The 23,608-nt window shown below is 42.6% G+C and overlaps 1 protein-coding gene and 2 pseudogenes across 1 annotated transcript; 1 reads left to right on the forward strand and 2 right to left on the reverse strand.

Annotated features, from left to right (window-relative positions):
* The first annotated feature begins 5,537 nt into the window (after positions 1-5,537).
* Positions 5,538-9,639, forward strand: LOC135886237 (olfactory receptor 11A1-like; annotated as a pseudogene).
* Positions 9,640-14,324: 4,685 nt separating this feature from the next.
* LOC135887034 (olfactory receptor 6B2-like) lies at positions 14,325-15,296 on the reverse strand. The gene has a single exon (XM_065414814.1). It carries the CDS (start codon positions 15,294-15,296, stop codon positions 14,325-14,327), a length of 972 nt encoding a protein of 323 aa, XP_065270886.1.
* Positions 15,297-21,006: 5,710 nt separating this feature from the next.
* Positions 21,007-21,530, reverse strand: LOC135886238 (olfactory receptor 10A7-like; annotated as a pseudogene).
* Between the last annotated feature and the right edge of the window lie 2,078 nt (positions 21,531-23,608).

Consider the following 23,608-nt stretch of genomic DNA (forward strand, 5'->3'; position numbering starts at 1 on the left):
TGTTCTGAACATTAATTATACAGCTGCAAAATTTTTCCTCGCTTTCATTTTGGCAAACTCATTATTAATGTCATCATAATGTATATCTTTGGCCATTTCATATTCTATGCTCAAAGTGAGCAAATGGTTCAGCCTGTCTTCCCCGGTGGCTGAACGCAAACAATTTTTAATCAATGTTAGCTTACTAAATGCATGGTCTCCCGATGCTACCGACACTGGCAACACTGTTAGTAGGTGTAAACAAATAAAAATCTGTGGAAACACATTTTCCAACCCTGTTTTGAAGAGAGCATTAAGAGGTGTAAGTGCAGAGGTTATATGTCCATCGACTCTTAAATTGGAATCATCTTTTATTTTGTAAAAGATTCTAAGTTCCTCTTTAAGATCTTCTCTCTGGAGGTCTTTTGGATATGCTGTGGCCAAAGTGTCAACAACATTTTCTATAGAAGATTCATCCACTTTATCTGGCAGACACAAAATGGGTGAAAATAAATTAGAGACTTCAGCCATTCTTTTGCCAAGACCTCCTAGCTCTGATAGAAGCAAATCCTTTGTCAGGAAGAACACTTGTACTTTGAACTGAATATCAGGAGAGTCAAACGTATAGTCTGTATCCCCTGTGTCATCAAAGAGTCACTTGTTCTTCCGGATCTTTCAGTCACTTTTCATTTTTGGGTCAATGCTGAGGCTTGAAGCGACTTGTTTGGCTTCTTCAAAAAAAATTGGCCAAGAATCTTTCATTGTTTGAATTTTTTTGACTAAGTTGCTCATGTGTTTAGCTCCCTCTTCCATTGTTATTTTGGCACTTTGTAGGACCTTGTTCTTATCATCAATACACTGAAGCACTTTAAACCATATTGTAGTAAGAAGTACAAATTCAAATTACTTAAGCCACTGAATCAAACAGTCAACATCTGCCTGGATTTCAGGAGGTAAACGAAGCTCCTCTTCAATTTTAATTAAACTTTCCAGCAAGCCTGTGTGATTTTTGATTAGGGGGTGAACAGCATCAACTCTTGCACTCCACCTAGTTTTAGATACAGAGTGAAGAGATATATTCGTAGTGGTCTGCAAAATTTTCCATCTTGCAGGGCTAAGAGCAAATACTTTATAGAGTTTCTGGACATTTCCAAAATATGTTTTTACCTCTACGCTGGTTTCCATAGTGTGGGTGCCACAGAGGTTCAGTGTGTGAGCGCTGCATGGAGAAAAATAGGCTTGGGCATTTTCTTCCAAAATTCTTGTCTTTACTCCCTGAAAATTTCCTGACATGTTAGAGGCATTGTCATATCCCTGCCCTCTGCACCAAGATAGTTCTAAGGGCAGGTCTACACTAACCCCCCAATTCGAACTAAGGTACGCAACTTCAGCTATGTGAATAACGTAGCTGAAGTTTGAAGTACCTTAGTTCGAACTTACCTCCGTCCAGACGTGGCAGGCAGGCTCCCCCGTCGACTTCACGTACTCCTCTCGCCGAGCTGGAGTACCGCCGTTGACGGCGAGCACTTCCGGGTTCGACTTATCGCGTCCAGACAAGACGCGATAAGTCGATCCCAGAAGTTCGATTTGCTTGCCGCCGAACTACCGGGTAAGTGTAGACCTACCCTAAGTCACATTCTTTTAAAAACCTCTTTATCTGTTCTGCTATATCTGCACCAGTCTTCTTTTCAAAATCTACTAGTTTAACAAATCTTTCATGCACATTCTATTTTTTTGCATCATATATCTGAGAATAAAAACTAACTTCTCTGTGTGTGAAACATCAGGTTTACCATCAACAACAATGCTGATATATCGGGCTTTTCTTACCTCTTCAAGAATAGAGTTTAAAACTTTCTCCCCACACAGTTTCAAGAACTCATTCTGACTATGCCAAGACAGATAGTGAGCCTGCATTCTTCAACCAGACTCGTTGCATTGAGCTACCATCTCTAGATGTTGTTTCACCTCAGTATTGTACCTGTCCACAAGCTTCAGTGTTGAAAGAAAAGCCCACAGTCGTCATAATCAACAGTAGAATGGCTACCATGAAATGGCAGATTATTCTTTGCTAGGAAAAGAATTACGTCAACAACGGCAGTTAATATTTTGCACCATTTTTCCTCCTCCTGTTTAATACTATGCTGTAATGCTGCATCAATGCCTCTTTTATCACAGAGTGTCTGAAATAATTCCTTCCATTTAATGTAATTGTTCAAATGTAAAGTGTTTTCTTCATGACTCTTGATTTTCTTGTAAATCATTTTCCAATTATCGGCAATTCCACTTTTGACAAATTTTGAATGATGTAATTGGTTAGTTTGAGTTTCACTTCTGTAGAGACTGCAGGGAAAACAAAATATTGCTGCAGCATCTTTACTCCACACCATCCAATCTCTTTCAATACATTCACCATTACTCAGATGTTTAGAAAAAACTGTTATCGGCAATTTCCTGCCAAAAGAATCACGAGGAAAGTTTTCAGGCTTATGTGGTGGACCCTTCAATACAATAAGATCGCTTTTCTTTATATCTAGGTACTTCCAAGAGGCTGGGTCATTACTGCACAACTCTTCTTTGTCATTCCCATCTACAGCAGCAGGACCAGTCGACTGTACCAGTTTCTCAGTTATAACATTGTTACCTCTGTGTTCTCCATTGTCTATCGAAAGAGGCTGGATTTCCTTCTCTTCCTCCACAACAACCATAACATTGTTTTCTGAATGTGGTAATATTTTGGATTCCTCACACACCTCCTTTTCTTTTTGGTTTACAACACCACTTTCACTTCCCAGCTCTGAAGAGCCTTGAATGTCAGCATCACTCAACTCAGTCAACTGACTTGACTTGGATTGTGCCTGAAGAAATTTGTGAAGAGTTATTTTTCCCTTTTCTTCTTGCGTCTGTCTAGCTTTCTTCTGCTTTCTCTTCTCAAATCCTGAAAGATATGTATGTTTCATTTTTCTAACCCCTACGATCATTGACTATGTGATGATACCTGCAAACAAATTAATTCCCTTGGTATCTTTCATTTTATTAGGTAGTGTGACACTGTACTCCATAATGCTTTATGGGAATATGACATAACTGGAATATGATCTACTGAATCTATTTATGCTACATATGCTATGTAACATATCTATATAAAGTTTATGATCTACTGAATCTATTAATCCTATCTGCATGCATGTATCATTTTTGTATTTGAAGTTATAAATATTGGCTGTGTAGTGGCTTGATTTCTAAATTACCTTAGTAGAGTATGTAAACAATGGATGCTACCTGTAAAAACTGTGAGTCATGCATGGACATGTGACTTGCCCAGGTAACTCCTAAACTCCATCTTGGAGCTGGACTGTGCATAGGAGTGAGGAGGGGGTCTCCACCCACAAGAAAAAGTCTATTTAAATCCCGGGAGACCCCTCCATGGTGGTCTTCAGCTGGCTAAAGAGAGAGCCTCCCTACCACCCAGGATACTTGAAAGAAACTGGAACAAAGGGCAGTGACTGCAAGGGGTGTGAGTGATTGCTGGACCCAGGCTAAAAGGAGATTAGTCTGTAAAAGGGAGCATTCTGGAACTGGTGAGGATCTTATCTGTATTCAGTTTGATTAGACATAGATTTGCACATTTTATTTTATTTTGCTTGGTGACTTACTTTGTTCTGTCTGTTACTACTTGGAACCACTTAAATCCTACTTTCTGTATTTAATAAAATCACTTATTAATTAACTCAGAGTATGTATTAATACCTGGGGGAGCAAACAACTGTGCATATCTCTCTATCAGTGTTATAGAGGGCGAACAGTTTATGAGTTTACCCTGGATAAGTTTTATGCAGTGTAAAAGGGATTTATCTGGGTTTAGACCCCATTGGGAGTTGGGCATCTGAGTGGTAAAAACAGGAACACTTCTGTTAGCTGCTTTCAGATAAACCTGCAGCTTTGGGGCAAGTAATTCAGACCCTGGGTCTTTGTTGGAGCAGATGGAAATGTCTGGCTCAGCAAGACAGGGTGCTGGACTCCTGAGCTGGCAGGGAAAGCAGGGGTAGAAGTAGTCCGGGCACATCAAGTGGCAGCTCCCAGGGGTTTTCTATGATCCAAACCATCACAGATAGTTAATTGAAAAATTCGTTATGTACTCCGTGTGGTGCGGAACAATTTGAACTGTGACTCCCTACCCCTTATCCAACCCCCCCGGCCCCGGCCCCTTACCATGCCTCTTACCCCCTCCTCTCCCCTCTCCCGGAGCCTCAGCGAGCTGAGTCCAGGAGCGGCCCTGGACAGCCCTGTGGGGCCTGGGGCCTTGGCCAAATTGCCCCACTTGCTCCCCCCCTTTGGGCAGCCCTGTTTTATTGCAGTGTTAGATAACAATTTTGGGTTAATATCTTAATCTGTATGAGATGGAAACTGATAAGGAGAAGGAAGAAGAAGAGGAAAATGAAGAAGAAGAAAAAGAGGGAGAAAAGGATAAGGAAGTTAGAGAGAAGAAAGATGATGAATTAGAGGGAATGAGGATGCCAGTTGAGGAGCTACTAACTGGTGAGATGTGGCAAAACCAAAAATGATTAAAGGTCTAGAAAACATGACCTATGAGGGAAGATTGAAAAAAACCTGGGTTTGTTTAGTCTGGAGAAGAGAAGACAGAGAGAGGACATGATAACAGTTTTCAAGTACATAAAAGCTTGTTACAAGGAGAGGGAGGAAAATTGTTCTTCTTAACCTCTAGGACAAGAAACAATGGGCTTAAATTGCTCAAGGGAGGTTTAGATTGGACATTAGGAAAAACTTCCTAACTGTCAGGGTGGTTAAGCACTGGAATAAATTGCCTAGGGAGGTTGTGGAATCTCCATCATTGAGGATTTTTAAGAACAGGTTAGACAAACACCTGTCAGGAATGGTCTAGATATTACTTAGGGCTGGTCTACACTAGGGGGGGGATTGATCCAAGATACGCAACTTCAGCTATGCAAATAGCGTAGCTGAAGTCGAAGTATCTTGGATCGAATTACCTGGGGTCCACACGGCGCGGGATCAATGGTCGCGGCTCCACCGTCGACTGCGCTACCGCCGCTCGCTCTGGTGGAGTTCCGGAGTCGACGGTGAGTGCGTTCGGGGATCGATATATCGCGTCTTAACGAGACGCGATATATCGATCCCGGATAAATCGATTGCTACCCGCCGATACGGCGGGTAGTGAAGACGTACCCTTAGTACTGCCATAAGTGCAGGGGACTGGACTAGATGACCTCTCGAAGTCCCTTCCAGTCTTATAATTCTATGATTATAACATTATTTGATCATGAAAGGGTGATCACAAAAGTGTGTCTTGCAGTGTCTCCCAGGACTGAGGTTCAAATGCTCAAGGACGCCTCTCTTAAACCAAACTGCTCAGGTTAAATCAAACAGCTATTGACAGATTCATCCTCTTAGGATTCTCCGATCTCTGCAAGTCTCAGGTGCTGCTCTTTCTGTCTTTTCTCATTATTTACATTGCAATGATCACAGGAAATGTCTTGATTGTGGTAACAGTTCTGTCCCAGCATCGCCTTCATTCCCCCATGTACTGGTTCCTCAGCAATTTGTCCTTCCTGGAAATCTGCTACACCACAAATATCGTCCCCAGGATGCTACTTGGTTTCCTGTTGGAGAAGAGTATAATATCATTCCCTGGCTGCATGATACAGTTCTACCTCTTTTGTTCATTGGGAACCACGGAGTGCTTGCTCCTTGGTATGATGGCTTATGATCATTAGGAACTGGGGAAACTTCTGGGATGGGAGGAGCCTATACAGGAGAGATGGGCTCCACGTAAACCAAAGTGGAACCAGACTGCTGGCACTAAACATTAAAAAGGTTGTAGAGCAGTTTTTAAACTAGGAGATGGGGGAAAGCCGACTGCTGCAGAGGAGCGTGTGGATCGGACACAGACTTCTCTTAGGGGAGAGTCTGATGATAGAGAATCTCCAGGTTATAGTCAGGAGCAGAGGACTGAAAAGTATAATGTAAGGGCCGGATCAGATGATAAACAGTCACATAAAAAAGAATCTGGCACATCAGAAAAAGGCAGGCTAATAAACAGGGACAAGTTTTTAAAGTGCTTGTACACAAATGCCAGAAGTCTAAATAATAAGATGGGTGAACTAGAGTGCCTTGTGATAAAGGAGGATATAGATATAATAGGCATCACAGAAACCTGGTGGACTGAGAGCAATCAATGGGACACAATCATTCCGGGGTACAAAATATATCGGAAGGACAGAACAGGCCATGCAGGGGGAGGAGTGGCACTATATGTTAAAGAAAGTGTAGATTCAAATGAAGTAAAAATCTTAAGCGAATCCACAGGTTCCATAGAGTCTCTATGGATAGAAATTTCATGCTCTAGTAAAAATATAACATTAGGGATCTATTATCGACCACCTGACCAGGACAGTAATAGTGATGATGAAATGCTAAGGGAAATTAGAGAGGCTATCAAAATTAAGAACCCAATAATAGTGGGGGATTTCAATTATCCCCATATTGACTGGGAACATTTCACTTCAGGACGAAATGCAGAGATAAAATTTCTCGATACTTTAAATGACTGCTTCATGGAGCAGCTGGTACGGGAACCCACAAGGGGAGAGGCGACTCTAGATTTAATCCTGAGTGGAGCGCAGGAGCTGGTCCAAGAGGTAACTATAGCGGGACCGCTTGGAAATAGTGACCATAATACAATAGCATTCAACATCCCTGTGGTGGGAAGAACACCTCAACTGCCCAACACTGTGGCCTTTAATTTCAAAAGGGGGAACTATACAAAAATGAGGGGGTTAGTTAGACAAAAGTTAAAAGGTACAGTGACTAAAGTGAAATCCCTGCAAGTTGCGTGGGCCCTTTTTAAAGACACCATAATAGAGGCTCAACTTCAATGTATACCCCAAATTAAGAAAAACAGTAAAAGAACTAAAAAAGAGCCACCGTGGCTTAACAACCATGTAAAAGAAGCAGTGAGAGATAAAAAGACTTCCTTTAAAAAGTGGAAGTCAAATCCTAGTGAGGCAAATAGAAAGGAGCACAAACACTGCCAACTTAAGTGCAAGAGTGTAATAAGAAAAGCCAAAGAGGAGTTTGAAGAACGGCTAGCCAAAAACTCCAAAGATAATAACAAAATGTTTTTTTAAGTACATCAGAAGCAGGAAGCCTGCTAAACAACCAGTGGGGCCCCTTGACGATGAAAATACAAAAGGAGCGCTTAAAGATGATAAAGTCATTGCGGAGAAACTAAATGGATTCTTTGCTTCAGTCTTCACGGCTGAGGATGTTAGGGAGATTCCCAAACCTGAGCTGGCTTTTGTAGGTGACAAATCTGAGGAACTGTCACAGATTGAAGTATCACTAGAGGAGGTTTTGGAATTAATTGATAAACTCAACATTAACAAGTCACCGGGACCAGATGGCATTCACCCAAGAGTTCTGAAAGAACTCAAATGTGAAGTTGCGGAACTATTAACTAAGGTTTGTAACCTGTCCTTTAAATCGGCTTCGGTACCCAATGACTGGAAGTTAGCTAATGTAACGCCAATATTTAAAAAGGGCTCTAGGGGTGATCCCGGCAATTACAGACCGGTAAGTCTAACGTCGGTACCGGGCAAATTAGTTGAAACAATAGTAAAGAACAAAATTGTCAGACACATAGAAAAACATAAACTCTTGAGCAATAGTCAACATGGTTTCTGTAAAGGGAAATCGTGTCTTACTAATCTATTAGAGTTCTTTGAAGGGGTCAACAAACATGTGGACAAGGGGGATTCGGTGGACATAGTGTACTTAGATTTCCAGAAAGCCTTTGACAAGGTCCCTCACCAAAGGCTCTTACGTAAATTAAGCTGTCATGGGATAAAAGGGAAGGTCCTTTCATGGATTGAGAACTGGTTAAAGGACAGGGAACAAAGGGTAGGAATTAATGGTAAATTCTCAGAATGGAGAGGGGTAACTAGTGGTGTTCCCCAAGGGTCAGTCCTAGGACCAATCCTATTCAATTTATTCATAAATGATCTGGAGAAAGGGGTAAACAGTGAGGTGGCAAAGTTTGCAGATGATACTAAACTACTCAAGATAGTTAAGACCAAAGCAGATTGTGAAGAACTTCAAAAAGATCTCACAAAACTAAGTGATTGGGCAGCAAAATGGCAAATGAAATTTAATGTGGATAAATGTAAAGTAATGCACATTGGAAAAAATAACCCCAACTATACATACAAAATGATGGGGGCTAATTTAGCTACAACGAGTCAGGAAAAAGATCTTGGCGTCATCGTGGATAGTTCTCTAAAGATGTCCACGCAGTGTGCAGAGGCGGTCAAAAAAAGCAAACAGGATGTTAGGAATCATTAAAAAGGGGATAGAGAATAAGACTGAGAATATATTATTGCCCTTATATAAATCCATGGTATGCCCACATCTCGAATACTGTGTACAGATGTGGTCTCCTCACCTCAAAAAAGATATTCTAGCACTAGAAAAGGTTCAGAAAAGAGCAACTAAAATGATTAAGGGTTTAGAGAGGGTCCCATATGAGGAAAGATTAAAGAGGCTAGGACTCTTCAGTTTGGAAAAGAGAAGACTAAGGGGGGACATGATAGAGGTATATAAAATCATGAGTGATGTTGAGAAAGTGGATAAGGAAAAGTTATTTACTTATTCCCATAATACAAGAACTAGGGGTCACCAAATGAAATTAATAGGCAGCAGGTTTAAAACAAATAAAAGGAAGTTCTTCTTCACGCAGCGCACAGTAAACTTGTGGAACTCCTTACCTGAGGAGGTTGTGAAGGCTAGGACTATAACAATGTTTAAAAGGGGACTGGATAAATTCATGGTGGCTAAGTCCATAAATGGCTATTAGGCAGGATGGGTAAGAATGGTGTCCCTAGCCTCTGTTCGTCAGAGGATGGAGATGGATGGCAGGAGAGAGATCACTTGATCATTGCCTGTTAGGTTCACTCCCTCTGGGGCACCTGGCATTGGCCACTGTCAGTAGACAGATACTGGGCTAGATGGACCTTTGGTCTGACCCAGTACGGCCGTTCTTATGTTCTTATGTTCTTATGATCGGTACCTGGCTATATGCTATCCGCTGCACTATGCAGCTGTCATGACTGGCAGGGTCTGCACCCAGTTAGCAGCTGGTTCCTGGGCATGTGGTTTTCTGATACCCACGATAACAGTATCTGTGATGTCCCATCTGACGTTCTGTGGTCCTAATGAAATCAACCATTTCTCGTAAAACTCTCCTGCACGGACTCCTACTCAGTCGAAACCACTGTTAGCATCTTGTCCTCAGTTGTAACCTTGGTCCCATTTCTCTTAATCCTGGTGTCCTACACTCACATCCTCAGGGCCATCCTGTGAATCCCTTCCACCACCGGGAGGCAAAAGGCCTTCTCCACCTGCTCCTCCCACCTCATTGTGGTCACCACTTTCTATGGGACCCTGATTGTCATGTACGTGGCCCCTTCAGCAAACAACTCACCAGCTCTTAACAAGGTCTTCTCCCTGCTGTACACCACAGTGATCCCCATGTTTAATCCCATCATATACAGCCTCAGAAATCAGGAAGTTCGAGAGAGTGTGAAGAAACTCCTAAAGGCAATGGTTTTGAAGGGTGGCAATTGAAGATCACATTATGCAAATAAGAATAGGAGCTTCTATCTATCTAATCTAATCTATCTATCCAATACCCCCTACACCATGGTGTTTGGGGGTGATCATCCTTCTTTTTTAACCCCTTTTGAAATCAGCCACAAACATTGCAATGACCTTGAAAACCCTGACAATTAGGGGAATTGGTGAGTAACCTGTGATGAAGGATTTCCGGAGCTATCTGTAACCCTTGGAAATGAGAGAAATGTTGGGGAAGTTGATTGTAAATTAAGAATGGCCCTGTAGCTAAAATAGAGGACTGACAGTTAAGAGATTTTGGCACTGGTCCTGACTCTGCTGGCAGTCTCATTTTGCAAGTCACTTCCTTTCTCAGTGCCTCAGTTTCCATAAGTGTAAAATGTGTTGTTATTAATCTCTGTAATGTATAGCTTTAAAATATTTGTGTATTAGACTTTATAGAGAGGACATTTTATTGTTGTTGTCACAGTTTCAGGGTTAAATGCACCGTTGGCCCTCTTCTCCCACACCTCCAGCCTTCCTTGAGGGCATCCATTTAAGGTTTTAGGCTTCCCAGTTGCCACTTCTTTAAACTGGGGGGTTTAAAACTTGCAGTCCCCTGCACCTCAGTAGGTCTGACCAATGTCCAGCACCAGTGGTTAACTCTTTCTCCAGAGTCTATAACAGTGTATAGCAGTTGCCAACCCCTTCAAAAAGCGAAATACATTTATTCTTAGAGGAAAAGCATTACAACAGAGAAAACATGTAAGAAACAATAAAAGAATCTATATCAATGGTTCTCTGCCCAGGGCCTGCAGGCCTCATGTGGCCCAGTTAGCACACACCTGCAGCCCAGCTGTTTGCTAAAGGCTGAAGGGCTGCACAGGACCGGGTTACTGGCTGCCTGGCTGCCCAATGCTGTGAGGTCTGGGATGCCCAGCTGAGCAGGGTGAGGGTGAGGGGTCACCGGCTGGCCCCACATTGCAGGGGCCAGCCCCACATGGCAGGGTCCGGCAGAGTCCAGGGCTGCTGCCCAGCCAGCGCCGAATGGTGGAGTCCTGGCACTGCTGTCTGGCTGGCACCGCGGAGGATCCTGGGTTGGTGTTGGGGCTGCCAGCCGGCCTGTGGGATCAGGATCCAGGCTACCGCCCGGCTGCCCTGGCCCCATGTGGCCAAGCCCAGTGTTGGGGCTGCCACCGCGCCCTGCACAGAGGGATCCAGGGTGCCTGCACTCCTGGTCCCAGGTTGTGGAGGGGTCTCTGGGTGGGAGGCACTGGGCATAGAGGATCTGTGGGGGGACAGAGTTGGGGGACACACTGTGATTCTCAACCTGTGGCCCAGATAACACATTGTGGCCTGCATATGCATCCCACAATGATAAATAGGTTGAGAACCACTGATCTATATCTATGCCAAAAGTTTACCAGAGGTCACCCCCCACGCTCCAGCCTAGACTGTGGTAAGTGTCAGATTTTCAACCCCCACAACTGGTTTTGTCCCCTTCATTACAAGTACAAGTCAGTTTTCAAATCAGGAATCAGACCCCAACTGGACAGTTCCTCTATTTCTTTATGCAGTTAAGGCCTTTGATCTCTGGCCCCTTGGAACAGGTAATCACCAGCCAATTACTCTCTCTTCATCAAGGGCATAGCTGGGATTGTTCATTAACCCACCCCCAGGGATTCCCCAGGAAACCCACTTAGAGCTTATATTGTCCCAAAAGTCCATGCCAGTCTGGCACATTTCAATACAGTCATTTGAACTTCTTGCACTACCCAGGTCCCCCGTTTGTTACAATTACTACTACTACAATGGAAGTGATGCACCGAGTAACTGCAGATATACTTACTAGCAACTGAAAGCCCATGCTGTCATGAACTGAGGCAGCTGAGTCAAATAATTCACCCTCTGTACAGCCAATGAAATTGCTGCATGCAAATTAGCTGTAGGGGTACGGTGGTTGGTTGAAATACCTCCAATATCACAACAGTCTAGGACTCTTGGGCTGAATGTAGCTGAAAAGCACATGCTGCAACACAGGTGTAATTCTGAAAGTCTAAATGGCTGAGCACTTAAAAATTGGGAGATAACAGACGAGAAAACCCACCCCTGGCTCCTTGTCCCAGTCCCATTCTACTTGCCCACTCAGTCCCAGGTCTCCACTGCTTAAGGCTTGTCATCCCAGTCCCAGTCTCCTTGCCCAGACAGTCCAATTCCCTCTTCCTAGCTGGATGCGAGTAGGACTGTCTGGCTGGAGTAGTGGGGTGAAGAGCCTGGCTAGGGGGTAGGAGCCCTGTTGGAGGAACTTCCTGGATCGGTGGGGTGAAGGGATGGCTTGACGGGATGGCCAGATTGGGGGAGAACATCATGGAAGGGGACTGGAAGGGAGGGGCCTGGCTGGGTGGGATTGGCCAAAGTGGGAGACAAGGATCCATGCTGGATTTGCTAGACAAAGCATAAATATACAGAGGCTTGTAAGGATTAGATTTTAATCAGTGAATGTTGATAAACATTGATTTCATCATACACATACATGCAAAACTGCAGTGAGGAAAATGCCATCAATAATAAAAAATTTCCAGGTAGGCAAAGAAAAATGCTGCTTGAGATCTACTTATGAGTTTGAGTTAAGGATATTTCCTTTCCTTTGTAAATTTAGATGTGTGATGTTGACAAGTTTCTGTGTGTTAACAAATACAAAGCTTTAAAATTTTGAAACTTAACATCCATGGTCATAAAAATAATGATATCTCACCCCCCCAGTCACCACAACAACCCCTCTAATTTCTTACCACCGTGAACATTAAAAATCAATAAACAATAAAGAATGCTTAAAACACATAGTTTTGTGCAAATGAGAACATTTAAAATCAATACAGATTTGAATAAAGCTTAAAAAACAATGTTATCAGTCAAAATGGTTAACAAAAGCCTACATGAAAATAAAATTACAAAACACTTATATACATATATATATGTGTGTGTGTAAAATAAAATAAAAATACTGTATATATAATACATAAAAATTACAAAATATATATATAAAAAAAGGTTTCAGAGTGGTGGCCGTGTTAGTCTGTATCAGCAAAAACAATGAGGAGTCCTTGTGGCACCTTAGAGACTAACAAATTTATATGGGAATAAGCTTTCGTGGGCTAAAACCCACTTCATCAGATGCACGGAGTGGCACCATACAGTAAGGAGGGATAAATACACAGCATATGAAAAGATGGGAGTTGCCTTACCAAATGGGGGGTCAGTGCTAACGAGCCAATTCAATTAAGGTGGAGGTGGGCTATTCTCAACAGTTGACAAGAAGGGGTGGAAATCACTTTTCTAGTGCTAATGAGGCCAATGTAAACAAGGTGGCCCATCAACTCCCATTTTTTTTAATAAAAAAAAAGAAAAAGTTGAAAATAATAAGGTGTTTGTTGAAAGTCCATGGGATCTTTGCTCCTAAACACATGTCAGGAGCTTTGTATAAAGCTTATATAGGGTAAACTCATAAATTGTTCACCCTCTATAACACTGATAGAGAGATATGCACAGCTGTTTTTTCCCCCAGGAAATAATTACTTGCTCTGGGTGAATTAATAAGTCAGAAGTGATTTTATTAAATATAAAAAGTAGCATTTAAGTGGTTCTAAGTAATATCAAACAGAACAAAGTAAAGTACCAAGCAAAATAAAACAAAACCACTCAAGTCTAAGCCTAATACAGTAAGAAATTAAATGCAGGTAAATCTCACCCTCAGAGATGTTCCAATAAGCTTCTTTTACAGACTAGACTTCCTCCTAGTCTGGATCCAGCAATCACTCACACCCCTGTAGTTACTGTCCTTTGTTCCAGTTTCTTTCAGGCATCTCTTTGGGGTGGAGAGGCTATCTCTTGAACCAACTGAAGACAAAATGGAGGGGTTTCCCAGGGCCTTATATAGTCTCTCTTCTGGGGTGGAAACCCCTTGTCTTCTCCTATGCAGAATCACAGCTATGAGATGGAGTTTTGGAGTCCCCTGGGCAAGTCACATGTCCATGCATGACTCAGTTCTTTACAGGCCGACACCATTGTCCACATGCTAGTAAGAATGTTCCCAGGAAAGCTCAGATGTGGATTGGCATCTTTCAATGTTCATTCTTACTTAAGTACTCCCAATTACTTGAATAACCCCTTCACACTATGCTGGCCAAATCTGTTTTATGTTCTTCCTACAGCAAACATTTTAAATATAAGCACAGAGCCAACGCTCATAACTTCAGATATAAAAATGATACATGCATACAAATAGAATGAATACGTTCAGTAGAACATAACCTTTGCAAAGATATGTTACATGACGTATGTAGCAGAAAACATATTCCAGTTATGTCATATTAACATTCATAAGCATATTTCTATAAAGGATTATGGGGTGCAACGTCACAACACTATTCAGACAAAACATTAACAACATCCCCACTTGTTACAGGTGTCAAATAACTATTAAAGGAACAGGGCAGTATTATAGAGGAGGAAACTGAGTCATAGAGAGGTTATGTGAAATACCAAAGGTCACACAGTGAGTCACTGACAGATCTAAGAACTGAACCCATATTTCCTATACTCCCAGCCAACTACTGTGTTATAACCAACAGAAATATTGTTTGCCTTCATGGAGTTAAATGACTAATTAAGAATAAAGGACACAAGCCCATTTCAGGCAGTCACATCTTCCCACTCTTTTCTTTCCAACAAGAAGCAAATTTTCTACCTACCAGCCTCTTCAGGGCTTCACGTACTTCCCTGTTTCTCAGACTATATATGAGGGGATTCACCATGGGGGTCACCATGGTATAGAAGATGGAGAAGACTTTATTCAGATCTAGGGAGTGGTCAGCGGCTGGTACCACATACATAACAATCAGAGTCCCATAGAATGCGGTGACTACTATAAGGTGAGATGAGCAAGTGGAAATGGCCTTTTGTGACCCAGCGGTGGAAGGGAGGTTGAGGATGGCAGATAGGATATAAATATAGGACACCACCGTTAACAAAAAGGGGACCAGTGTCAGAGTGGAAGACAAGAAGAAGGAGACCTTTTTGAAGAGGTAAGTATCTGAGCAGGCCAGTTTCAGGAGCGGGGAGAAATCACAGAAGAAATTATCTATTTCATTGGGGCCGCAGAATGTTAAGCTCGACATGAACAGAATGCTCACCAAGGAAATCACAAAGCCACTGATCCAGGAGGCAGCTGCCAGGCAAAGGCACATGCCCCTGCTCATAACAGCTGCATAGCGGAGTGGATTGCATATGGCTAGATACCGGTCGTACGACATCATGGACAGGAGGAGACACTCGGTGCCACCCAAGGAACCGAACAGATAAAACTGGGCCATACAGCCACTGAAAGAGATTGATTTTGCCTCAGTGAGGAAGCTGGCTAACATACAGGGGAATATGTTGGTTGTGTAGCAGATCTCCAGGAAGGAGAGGTTACCCAGGAAAAAGTACATGGGGGTATGAAGGCTCCGCTCAGCAGACAGTGTGATGAGCAGGAGGGTGTTTCCTGCCAGGGCTACGAGGTAGAAAAGTAAAAACAACACAAAGAGTAGGATCTGTACTTCACGGCTCTCTGAAAATCCCAGCAGTATGAACTCCGTGACCAACGTTTCATTCCATAGGAGGAGCTTTGCCATATAGGATTTAGCTGGAGAAAAGTGACATGAGAACGCAAGTAAGTATTACGGAGACAAATCTGAAGTTCTTACTCTGTGTTTACTCATTCCTCAGTAAGGGCTAGATTCTGGCCTGACTCGTTTGGTGAAATTCACCTCTGTGCACTGGGGCCAGCACAAGAACTATTCTACACTTTGGCCCCAAGTGCACTTTGATACAGTTCATCCCCATCTGTGGTCCAGCAGGGGCACTGTATCTATGGCTCCTGGCTCCTCAACCATCATCTCTCTTGGGCAGAGACTCATGTCTCCCTCCCTCCTGACCCCCAGCATATTTCCAGTCTTCACAGTTCCCTGGCTGTTCTGTGAATGTCCCAGCAAGACCATCTGCCTCACCAGGCCTGCTTTGCCTTCGTTCTTCAGAAGCTATAAACAGTATAATTGCTCACTGTTCAATTACCACACCGCCCTTTCTAAGCAAGCACATTGATTCTGAAGGTGAGATCATTACAGAGAAAACACTAAGAACATAAGAACGGCCATACTGGGTAAGACCAAAGGTCCATCTAGTCCAATATCCCGTCTTCCTACAGTGGCCAATGCCAGGTGCTTCAGAGGGAATGAACAGAACAGGCAATCATCAAGTGATCCATCCCCTGTCGCCCATTCACAGGTCTGGCAAACACAGCCTAGGGACACCATCCCTGCCCATCCTGACTAATAGCCATTGATGGACCTATCCTCCATGAACTTATCTACTTCTTTTTTGAACCCATAAAAGAAGCTACAAACCTTCTAATGACCTCACTAGAGACCACCCCAACTCCAACCAGGGCTCTGGCCAGTCCTTCAAATACCACTAAGGGTATTTTTTGTGCTTACAAATTCATAACTGCCTTGGTTCAGAACAAGTACACCATGCATCTATGACTCACTTCTTTATACAGTTTCAGTCTTTGACCTGCCCTCATTTAAGAGCTGATCTATAGACAAAGGGTCACCTTTTCCCTCAGCGTGGGGGTTACATTAGCATACACCTCTGCTTAGAGATTTCCTGGGGAACCCATTTAACTTAAAAAGTTCACGTTGTTCCAAATAGTTCTTTGGAGCTCATAACCCTTCCCAAGGTTTTCATTAGTCAGGTCTCCTCCTTAGAGACATTACATTCATCCCACAATAATACATAACCATTTGCATTTTTAATACAATGAACTCCTAAAATTACTTAGTTCAATAGGGTTTAATGTAATTCAGTAAGGTCTGCCCAGGATATTGCAGGAAATTGCCATGTATGTCACACATTTATGCTCCATTTAAATTGCACTTGGGACTTTTGTAGCGCATAGGCTTTTTGCTGGACAATCTGCACATCCATTTCATGCAATCATTTCATCCACTGAGTGATATTCTACCCCGTGACTAGTCCCAAGTGCTATTCAAAATGACAAAGGATGGCTTTCTTGAAAAGCCACTCCCAGAGCTCAAAGATCAGAGCCTGAAACCATTACTCCATTTTTTCCCCTGGTTTATACAGCCAAATTCCCACTGAAGTAATCATGAGTTTGCTTGAGCTAGGATTTTAGGAATGGCCCATTATTTATGCAACCTTCATCCACTTTGGAAATCACAGTGTGGGGCCCTGGGTTTTAGAGATGCTGATACCAATTATTTCAGTTGCAGTCATGAACTCTTACTATAGCTGGTTGACATTTTCTGAATTTCAATTTTTTGGACAAAAAAAAAAGAGGATGAAATGTTTCCCAGACTTTTCATGGTAAATTTCCCCCCTTTTGGCAGCAGCTGTAGTACTGATCCCTTCTGAAAACTGGCCTCTAGATCCCGTCATCTAGAAATAGACATCACTTATCAGAATCAAGAAAAATTAACAAGTGTCAATACATTAACTTCCCGTCATACCTGGCCAGATCCTTATCCAATTTAAATCCACTAACGCCAGTAGAGGTAATTCATTTTTACACCAGTGCAAATGAGATCAGAATCTGGCCTGTGTTTTCTTTGTAGAAATGCACTATATAGGCCCTGATCAGATTCACATGTTCAGTAATTATTCGGGACAGTTATCAGTCACCTTTCCTTCCTGATGTTTTCCTCTTCTTTCCATAAGAATTGCAGGTAGAAGGAGAGAATGAAGGGGATGGATTTAAACCTCTTGTCTTCAAGTATCACTCTGTCTGGTAGACAACAAATGAAAAAGTAACCTCTCCTTCTACCTAACAATGTGATATTTATAGCAGACAGCAAGATCTCCTTTAATGCTCTTGAGAGGCATAAGAATTACTGAGCTGGAGAGCTAATAATTTTGTTTTGAAGACTGAGTAAACAGCAATTTTAATTACAATTGTAACCTCAGATGAAGCAGTATTGCAATAGCCAATCCATTATGGGAGGTCTCTAGTGGATGCAGAGAGTGGTCTGCAGCATGAAATCCTCACTGAAACATGCCAATCCCACTGTATTCCTGCTGTACTAGTGAAAAACACTTATGCATGTCATTAGCTTAACACATGAGTAATCCCATTGAATTTAGGCATAAAATGCCCCACATGCAAAAGAGTGAGTAGAAAGGCCTATTGAGTGCGTAACCCACTGCCTGCTTGGTGTGGCACTCTGTTCCCGTCTAGTAGCACCTAGACCAGCTAGAGATTATAGAGTTTACAATAACCTGAGCTAAGAGGTGCATGGCTTTTAGCTCCTGCAGTAGAGGCTCATGCACTAAGCTTTAGAGGTCCCAGGTTCGATCCCACCTGCTGATGACCATGATCTGTTGGTGTTACAAGTGCAAGGCTGTTCTTGTGTTTAATGTATTGTATGAAAATACATGAGCTATCAACTCAATTCTCGCACATGCTTCAGACTGTGGGGCCCTGGAGGGGAAATCAACCTGTGTTGACTGCACAGTCCCCATTAGAAATTAAAAGCAGTTGAGCCCCATACGTGGCCTTGAAAAATCCCACCCTCTGTAATATGGGGACAGATTTATTGTAGGGTTATGTTTATAAATACAAAATGGTCATGCAGACCCTAGCGTAACAAAGTGGGGCTCTTTACCTCAACCTAGGAGCTAGACCATGTACAGCTGTTTACCAGTCTGCTACTGCTTCTGAGCAGGCACGGCTGGTACTTTAGTTCAATCAGTAGACACACATGTTTTTTGATCCAGAGGTCTTATGATCAGTTCCCCAAGATGACCCAGACAAGGGTGCCCTAACACTAGGTTAAGAGGAGCTGTAGAAGTAGATAGGTTGAAAGTTACATCATGTTTACAGAATGTTACTTCCAGCTGGGGCAGACATACCCCCACTCGTTTTGACTGAGCTAGCACAGTAAGGTAGCAGTGTAGCAACAGTGGTGGGGGCAACAGGGTGGGTTGCCTGTCCTGAGGACATCACTAGGGTCTCGGTGGGATTCTGCTTGTCTGTGCTGCCAAAGCTGCCCTTCTCTTTTTAGCCAGCTTGCTTGCTCAAAGCTAGTGCAGGTATGTCTAACCCAGCTGCCGTGTAGACGTTTCCATAGGTAGAAGTGAAACTTGTAAGGATGCCTATCAAAGAGTATTAGGGAAAATACAGTCTAAGAAAGCAAGAAAAACACGGAGTGATGGAAGATCACAAAAAGGATGTTAGACATATTTGGTGATTTTTTTTCCATTTTATTAAATTTGCTATTGTGATATTCCTACCCCCTCACACGCACGTGGGTCCATCCCCGCAGCTTAATTATATTTGCCTTGTGTCAAATATCGGAGACCCTTTCACTCTATCACCTGTCTCTGCCCATTTTCAGCTAGCGCCACCCTCCTCAGCCTCAGACTGACATTTACCCAGGTCAGAGGCCACAAACAAGGACAAATCAGGCCTGAAGCTGAGCTATTCTAAGAAGACAAAGTGATTTAGGAACCCAATTCCCATTGTTGAGCACCTAACTCCCTTAAACTCTTTTGGGCACCTAACTCACTGGGGAGCTTTTGAAAACCCTAACCTACAGCAGGCTTTAAAGGCTTTGTGCTGGTTTCACTGAATTTTCCCCCAGTGCATACAGTGATTACCACCCATCATCATTAGCACCTCATTGCTGGCAACGATCATGACTAGAGTGGGTTGGAAATTGGAAAGACTTTCATGACATTTTTTTTTCACATTTTATATTGAAAAATATTATCTAAAATATTCCTGTTAGAAAATTTTCATTTCTCTGCGTTTTCTGGGTTTATTCTTGTTTGGATGGTTGGTTTTCCCTCCCCATCCCCTCCTGTCCCTTTCTCTTGTCTCATCTTCCTCCTTCCATGCCCCGCCGCCCCCACATTTCCCCTTTTTTTACATTTTCCATTTTGCCACTGAGAAAGGGGAGTGGGGAAAGAGAGGGGAAAGGGGGGGAATAAAAAGAAAGAAGAGAATTAAAAAAATAGTTTTCAATTTAATTGAATAATATCCTAATCAATTGGTTACAAAGTGATCAAAGACCCAAACCCCTGGGTCTTTGGACAATGGAAAAATCAGTCAGGTTCTTAAAAGAAGGATTTTATTAAAAAGAAAAGGTAAAAATTATCTCTGTCAAATCAGGATGGAAAATAACTTTACAAGGTAATCAGATTCAAAGAGCCCAGAGGAACCCCCTCTAGCCTTAGTTTCAAAGTTACAACAAAACAGGGATAAACCTCCCTCTAGCAAAGGTAAAATTCACAAGTTGAGAAAACAAAGATAAACTAATACACCTTGCCTGGCTGTTACTTACAAGTTTGAAATATGAGAGACTCGTTCAGAAAGATTTGGAGAACATGGATTGATGTCTGGTCTCTCTTAGTCCCAAGAGCGAACACCACCAAAACAAAGAGCACAAACAAAATCCTTCCCCTGCCCCCTCTCCCCCAAGAGTTGAAAGTACTTTGTCCCCTTATTTGTCTTAACCCTTTACAGGTAAAAGGATTTTGGTGCCTCTGGCCAGGAGGGATTTTATAGTATTGTATACAGGAGGCTTGTTACCCTTCCCTTTATAGTTATAACAGGCTTGTTTGCCTGCACATCTACCAATGTGATATAGGCCATCAGGTGCCAGCAATGCCCCTCTGCCATGTACATTGGCCAAACTGGATAGTCTCTACGCAAAAGAATAAATGGACACAAATCACATGTGAAAAATTATAACATTCAAAAACCAGTCGGAGAACACTTCAACCTCCCTGGACACTCAATTACAGACCTAAAAGTGGCAATTCTTCAACAAAAAAACGTCACAAACAGACTCCAACGAGAAACTGCAGAACTGAAATTAATTTGAAAACTGGACACCATCAAATTAGGCCTGAATAAAGACCAGGAGTGGATGAGTCACTGTCACTCACACCTTCTTGTCAACTGTTTAAATGGGCCACCCTGATTACACTGGCCTCATTACCACTACAAAAGTGATTTTTAACTCCCTTAGTATTTTACTGTTAAGAGTAGGCCACTTCCAACTTAATTGAATTGTCTTGTTAGCACTGACCCCCCACTTGGTAAGGCAACTCCCATCTTTTCATGTACTGTGTATTTATATCTGCCTACTGTATTTTCCACTCCATGCCTCTGATGAAGTGGGTTTTAGCCCACAAAAGCTTAGGCCCAAATACATTTGATAGATCATAAACTCCATTTCATGTCACCCTCTATAAATGAACTCATGAAAGCCACAGAGTTCCTGACAGCTTTTTTCAGGGCCTCCATGACCTCTTTGTTTCTCAGGCTGTAGATGAGGGGGTTGGCCAGGGAGTCAGGATAGTGTAGAAGACAGAGAACACTTTGTTAAGTTCTCGCAGCATCTTGGTTTTTGGTAAAATATACACAATGATTAGTGTGCCATAGAAAGTAGTAACCACAATAAGGTGAGAAGAGCAGGTGGAAAATGCCTTTTGCCTCCCACTGCTAGAAGAGATTCTCAGGATGGCAGTTATGAAACAAACATAGGATGTCAGGGTTAATAGAAATGGTGGTAAAGTGAATAGGAAGGAGCCCAAGAAGGTCACAAGTTCCATCTGGTGGGTGACACTACAGGACAGTTTTATCACTGGAGTGAGATCACAAAAGAAATGGTCCATTTCTTTGGGGCCACAGAAAGTTAATTGTGACATTAAAATATTATTATGGTAACAACCAAAAATGCACTTAGCCAAGACCCAGTTGCTAGGTGGAGGCAGAACCTGTCATTCATATGGGTTGAATAATGCAGTGGTTTACATATCGCTAAATACCGATCATAAGACATTGCAGCTAGCAGGTAACATTCTGTACCTACTAGAGAACCAAAGAAATATAATTGCACCAAGCAGCCACTAACAGAAATGGTTCTGTCCCCAGTCAGGAGACTGGCCAGCATCCTGGGCAGGATGGTGGAGGTGTAGCAGGTCTCCAAGCAGGACAAGTTCCCCAGGAAGTAGTACATGGAGGTGTGAAGGTGCTGATCAGCCGCAACTAGCACAATGATGAGGATGTTCCCAGCCAAGGTCACAATGTAGATCACTAGCAACAACAGGAAGAGAAGGATCTGCGATGCAGGGAGATCCCCGAATCCCAGGAGGATGAATTCTGTTATGGTCGTTTGATTTCTCCACTCTATGTTTGCCGTTGTCATATCTAGGGAACACAAACAAATCCAAAAATACAACTTGAAGAGAATAAACCTAAACCACATCTTCTTTTAAATTCCAGAAATGTTCAAAACTCATCATTCCCTGCTATTTACCTTTTCAACAATTGGATCAAAACCCCAGACCATGGTATTTATTTGCCTGGTATCTCTCATTTTGGAACGAATCATGCATATTCTGCCATCCAAACTCCACCAGTAAAAGATCAAATAATGGCTCAGGCTACCCAACTTACAGGTGGTTGGGAAATTGCTTTTTTTGTTTGTTTGTTTCTTTTTTCCTGAAAAAAAAAGATGAAAAAGAAAAAAAAAAGTTTTAGTCTACAGTTTTTGCTTATTGTTTTCAGTGTTTGGGGTTTGGTTCTTCCAAAGAAAATAAAAACAGAAAATTTAGCAGAATATGGAAATTTTCACAAAATATTCCATTTAATTTAAAAAGCCATTTTGCTTCAAAAGATGAACCTCAGTGAAAAAGTTTTCACTAGCAGTATACAGAGACTGAAGTGTTGTCATAACAGTTTTGATTATTTGCTCACCTTCTGTCATGCGCTAAATATAGGAGCAGAAAAAAGCTTCCCTTCAGTGAAGAGTCCACTGCTGACGATATTCATTATTTGATATTTTTGGGGATTCCCTTATTGCTCTTTAGCGTTTTTCACTCTTGTAGGTATGATATGATTGTGATTGGTGTGGGATATTTACCTGAATAGAAGTGACAAGGACAACACCAACATCTGTGTAATGCCATTCTCAGGGATCTAGTCACGCTCCCCATGTGGGACACATGTCAGAATGCTGTCAGAGGTTACAAATGCTGAATCACATATGCTCTAAAAAGTCAAGTTTCGCGAATCCCCTCCTAAAAATCAATATTTCCAGGGATTTTCTCCTTTACCTGAGTATAAATTATAAAAGCAGTGATTTTGGAAATATAAAATTTGTTTTTATGACATGCTTATTACATATTATTTATTATTAATTATTATTTATCATTTGTGGCAAATTGCCGGCACTATTATGATGGGTCCCACGCTTTCTCCTCTTGTGGGGGGTTCAAGGTGCTGTTTTTGCCCCTGAACTAGGGTATCAACTGTCCCACTAGTGTCCCAGAAAAGGGGAGTGAAGAGGGAGGGACCCGAGCCCGCCCTCTACCCCGGGTCCCAGCACAGGGTCCCTAGGGATAGCGGCAAACCACTTGAACTAGCGATTCCTTCCCCTGGGTTACTTCCCTCTCTGGCCCTTCAGCTTGTGGGGCTTCCATCCTAATTTCTTTTCTTTTAGCTTCTGGTATTCGGTATGGTCTTAACGTCACTCTTACTCCAGGACTGGTGATGATATGATGTTGGACCAGTGTTGTACGGCCTGGCTGTGTACAGAACACGTCTTGGTTCCATTGGATCATATCAATGACCTCTGTTCATTGTTCTGGGGTTAATTCGGGGGATATCCTCACCTGTCCCTGTGGGTCATCTGTCCAGGGTGGAGCTCCCTGAATGACCAGGCACTTCTCTTGGTCACGCCAGGGCTTCAGTAAGTTGACGTGGTAGATCTGCTCTGGCCTTCGGCGGTCTGGTTGTCTGACCTTATAGTCCACCTCCCCAATGGCTTCCACTATCTCATACAGCCCATGCCAGCTGGCCAGGAGTTTGCTTTCTGCTGTAGGCACTAGCACCATCACCCGTTCTCCCAGCTGAAAT

The sequence above is a fragment of the Emys orbicularis genome, chromosome 12 (assembly GCF_028017835.1).
Source record: "Emys orbicularis isolate rEmyOrb1 chromosome 12, rEmyOrb1.hap1, whole genome shotgun sequence".
Taxonomy (NCBI): Eukaryota; Metazoa; Chordata; order Testudines; family Emydidae; genus Emys; species Emys orbicularis.

Coding starts and splice junctions, on each gene's coding strand:
- LOC135887034 (XM_065414814.1), bottom strand. CDS start 15,296: ATGGCAAAGCTCCTCCTATGGAATGAAACGTTGGTCACGGAGTTCATA.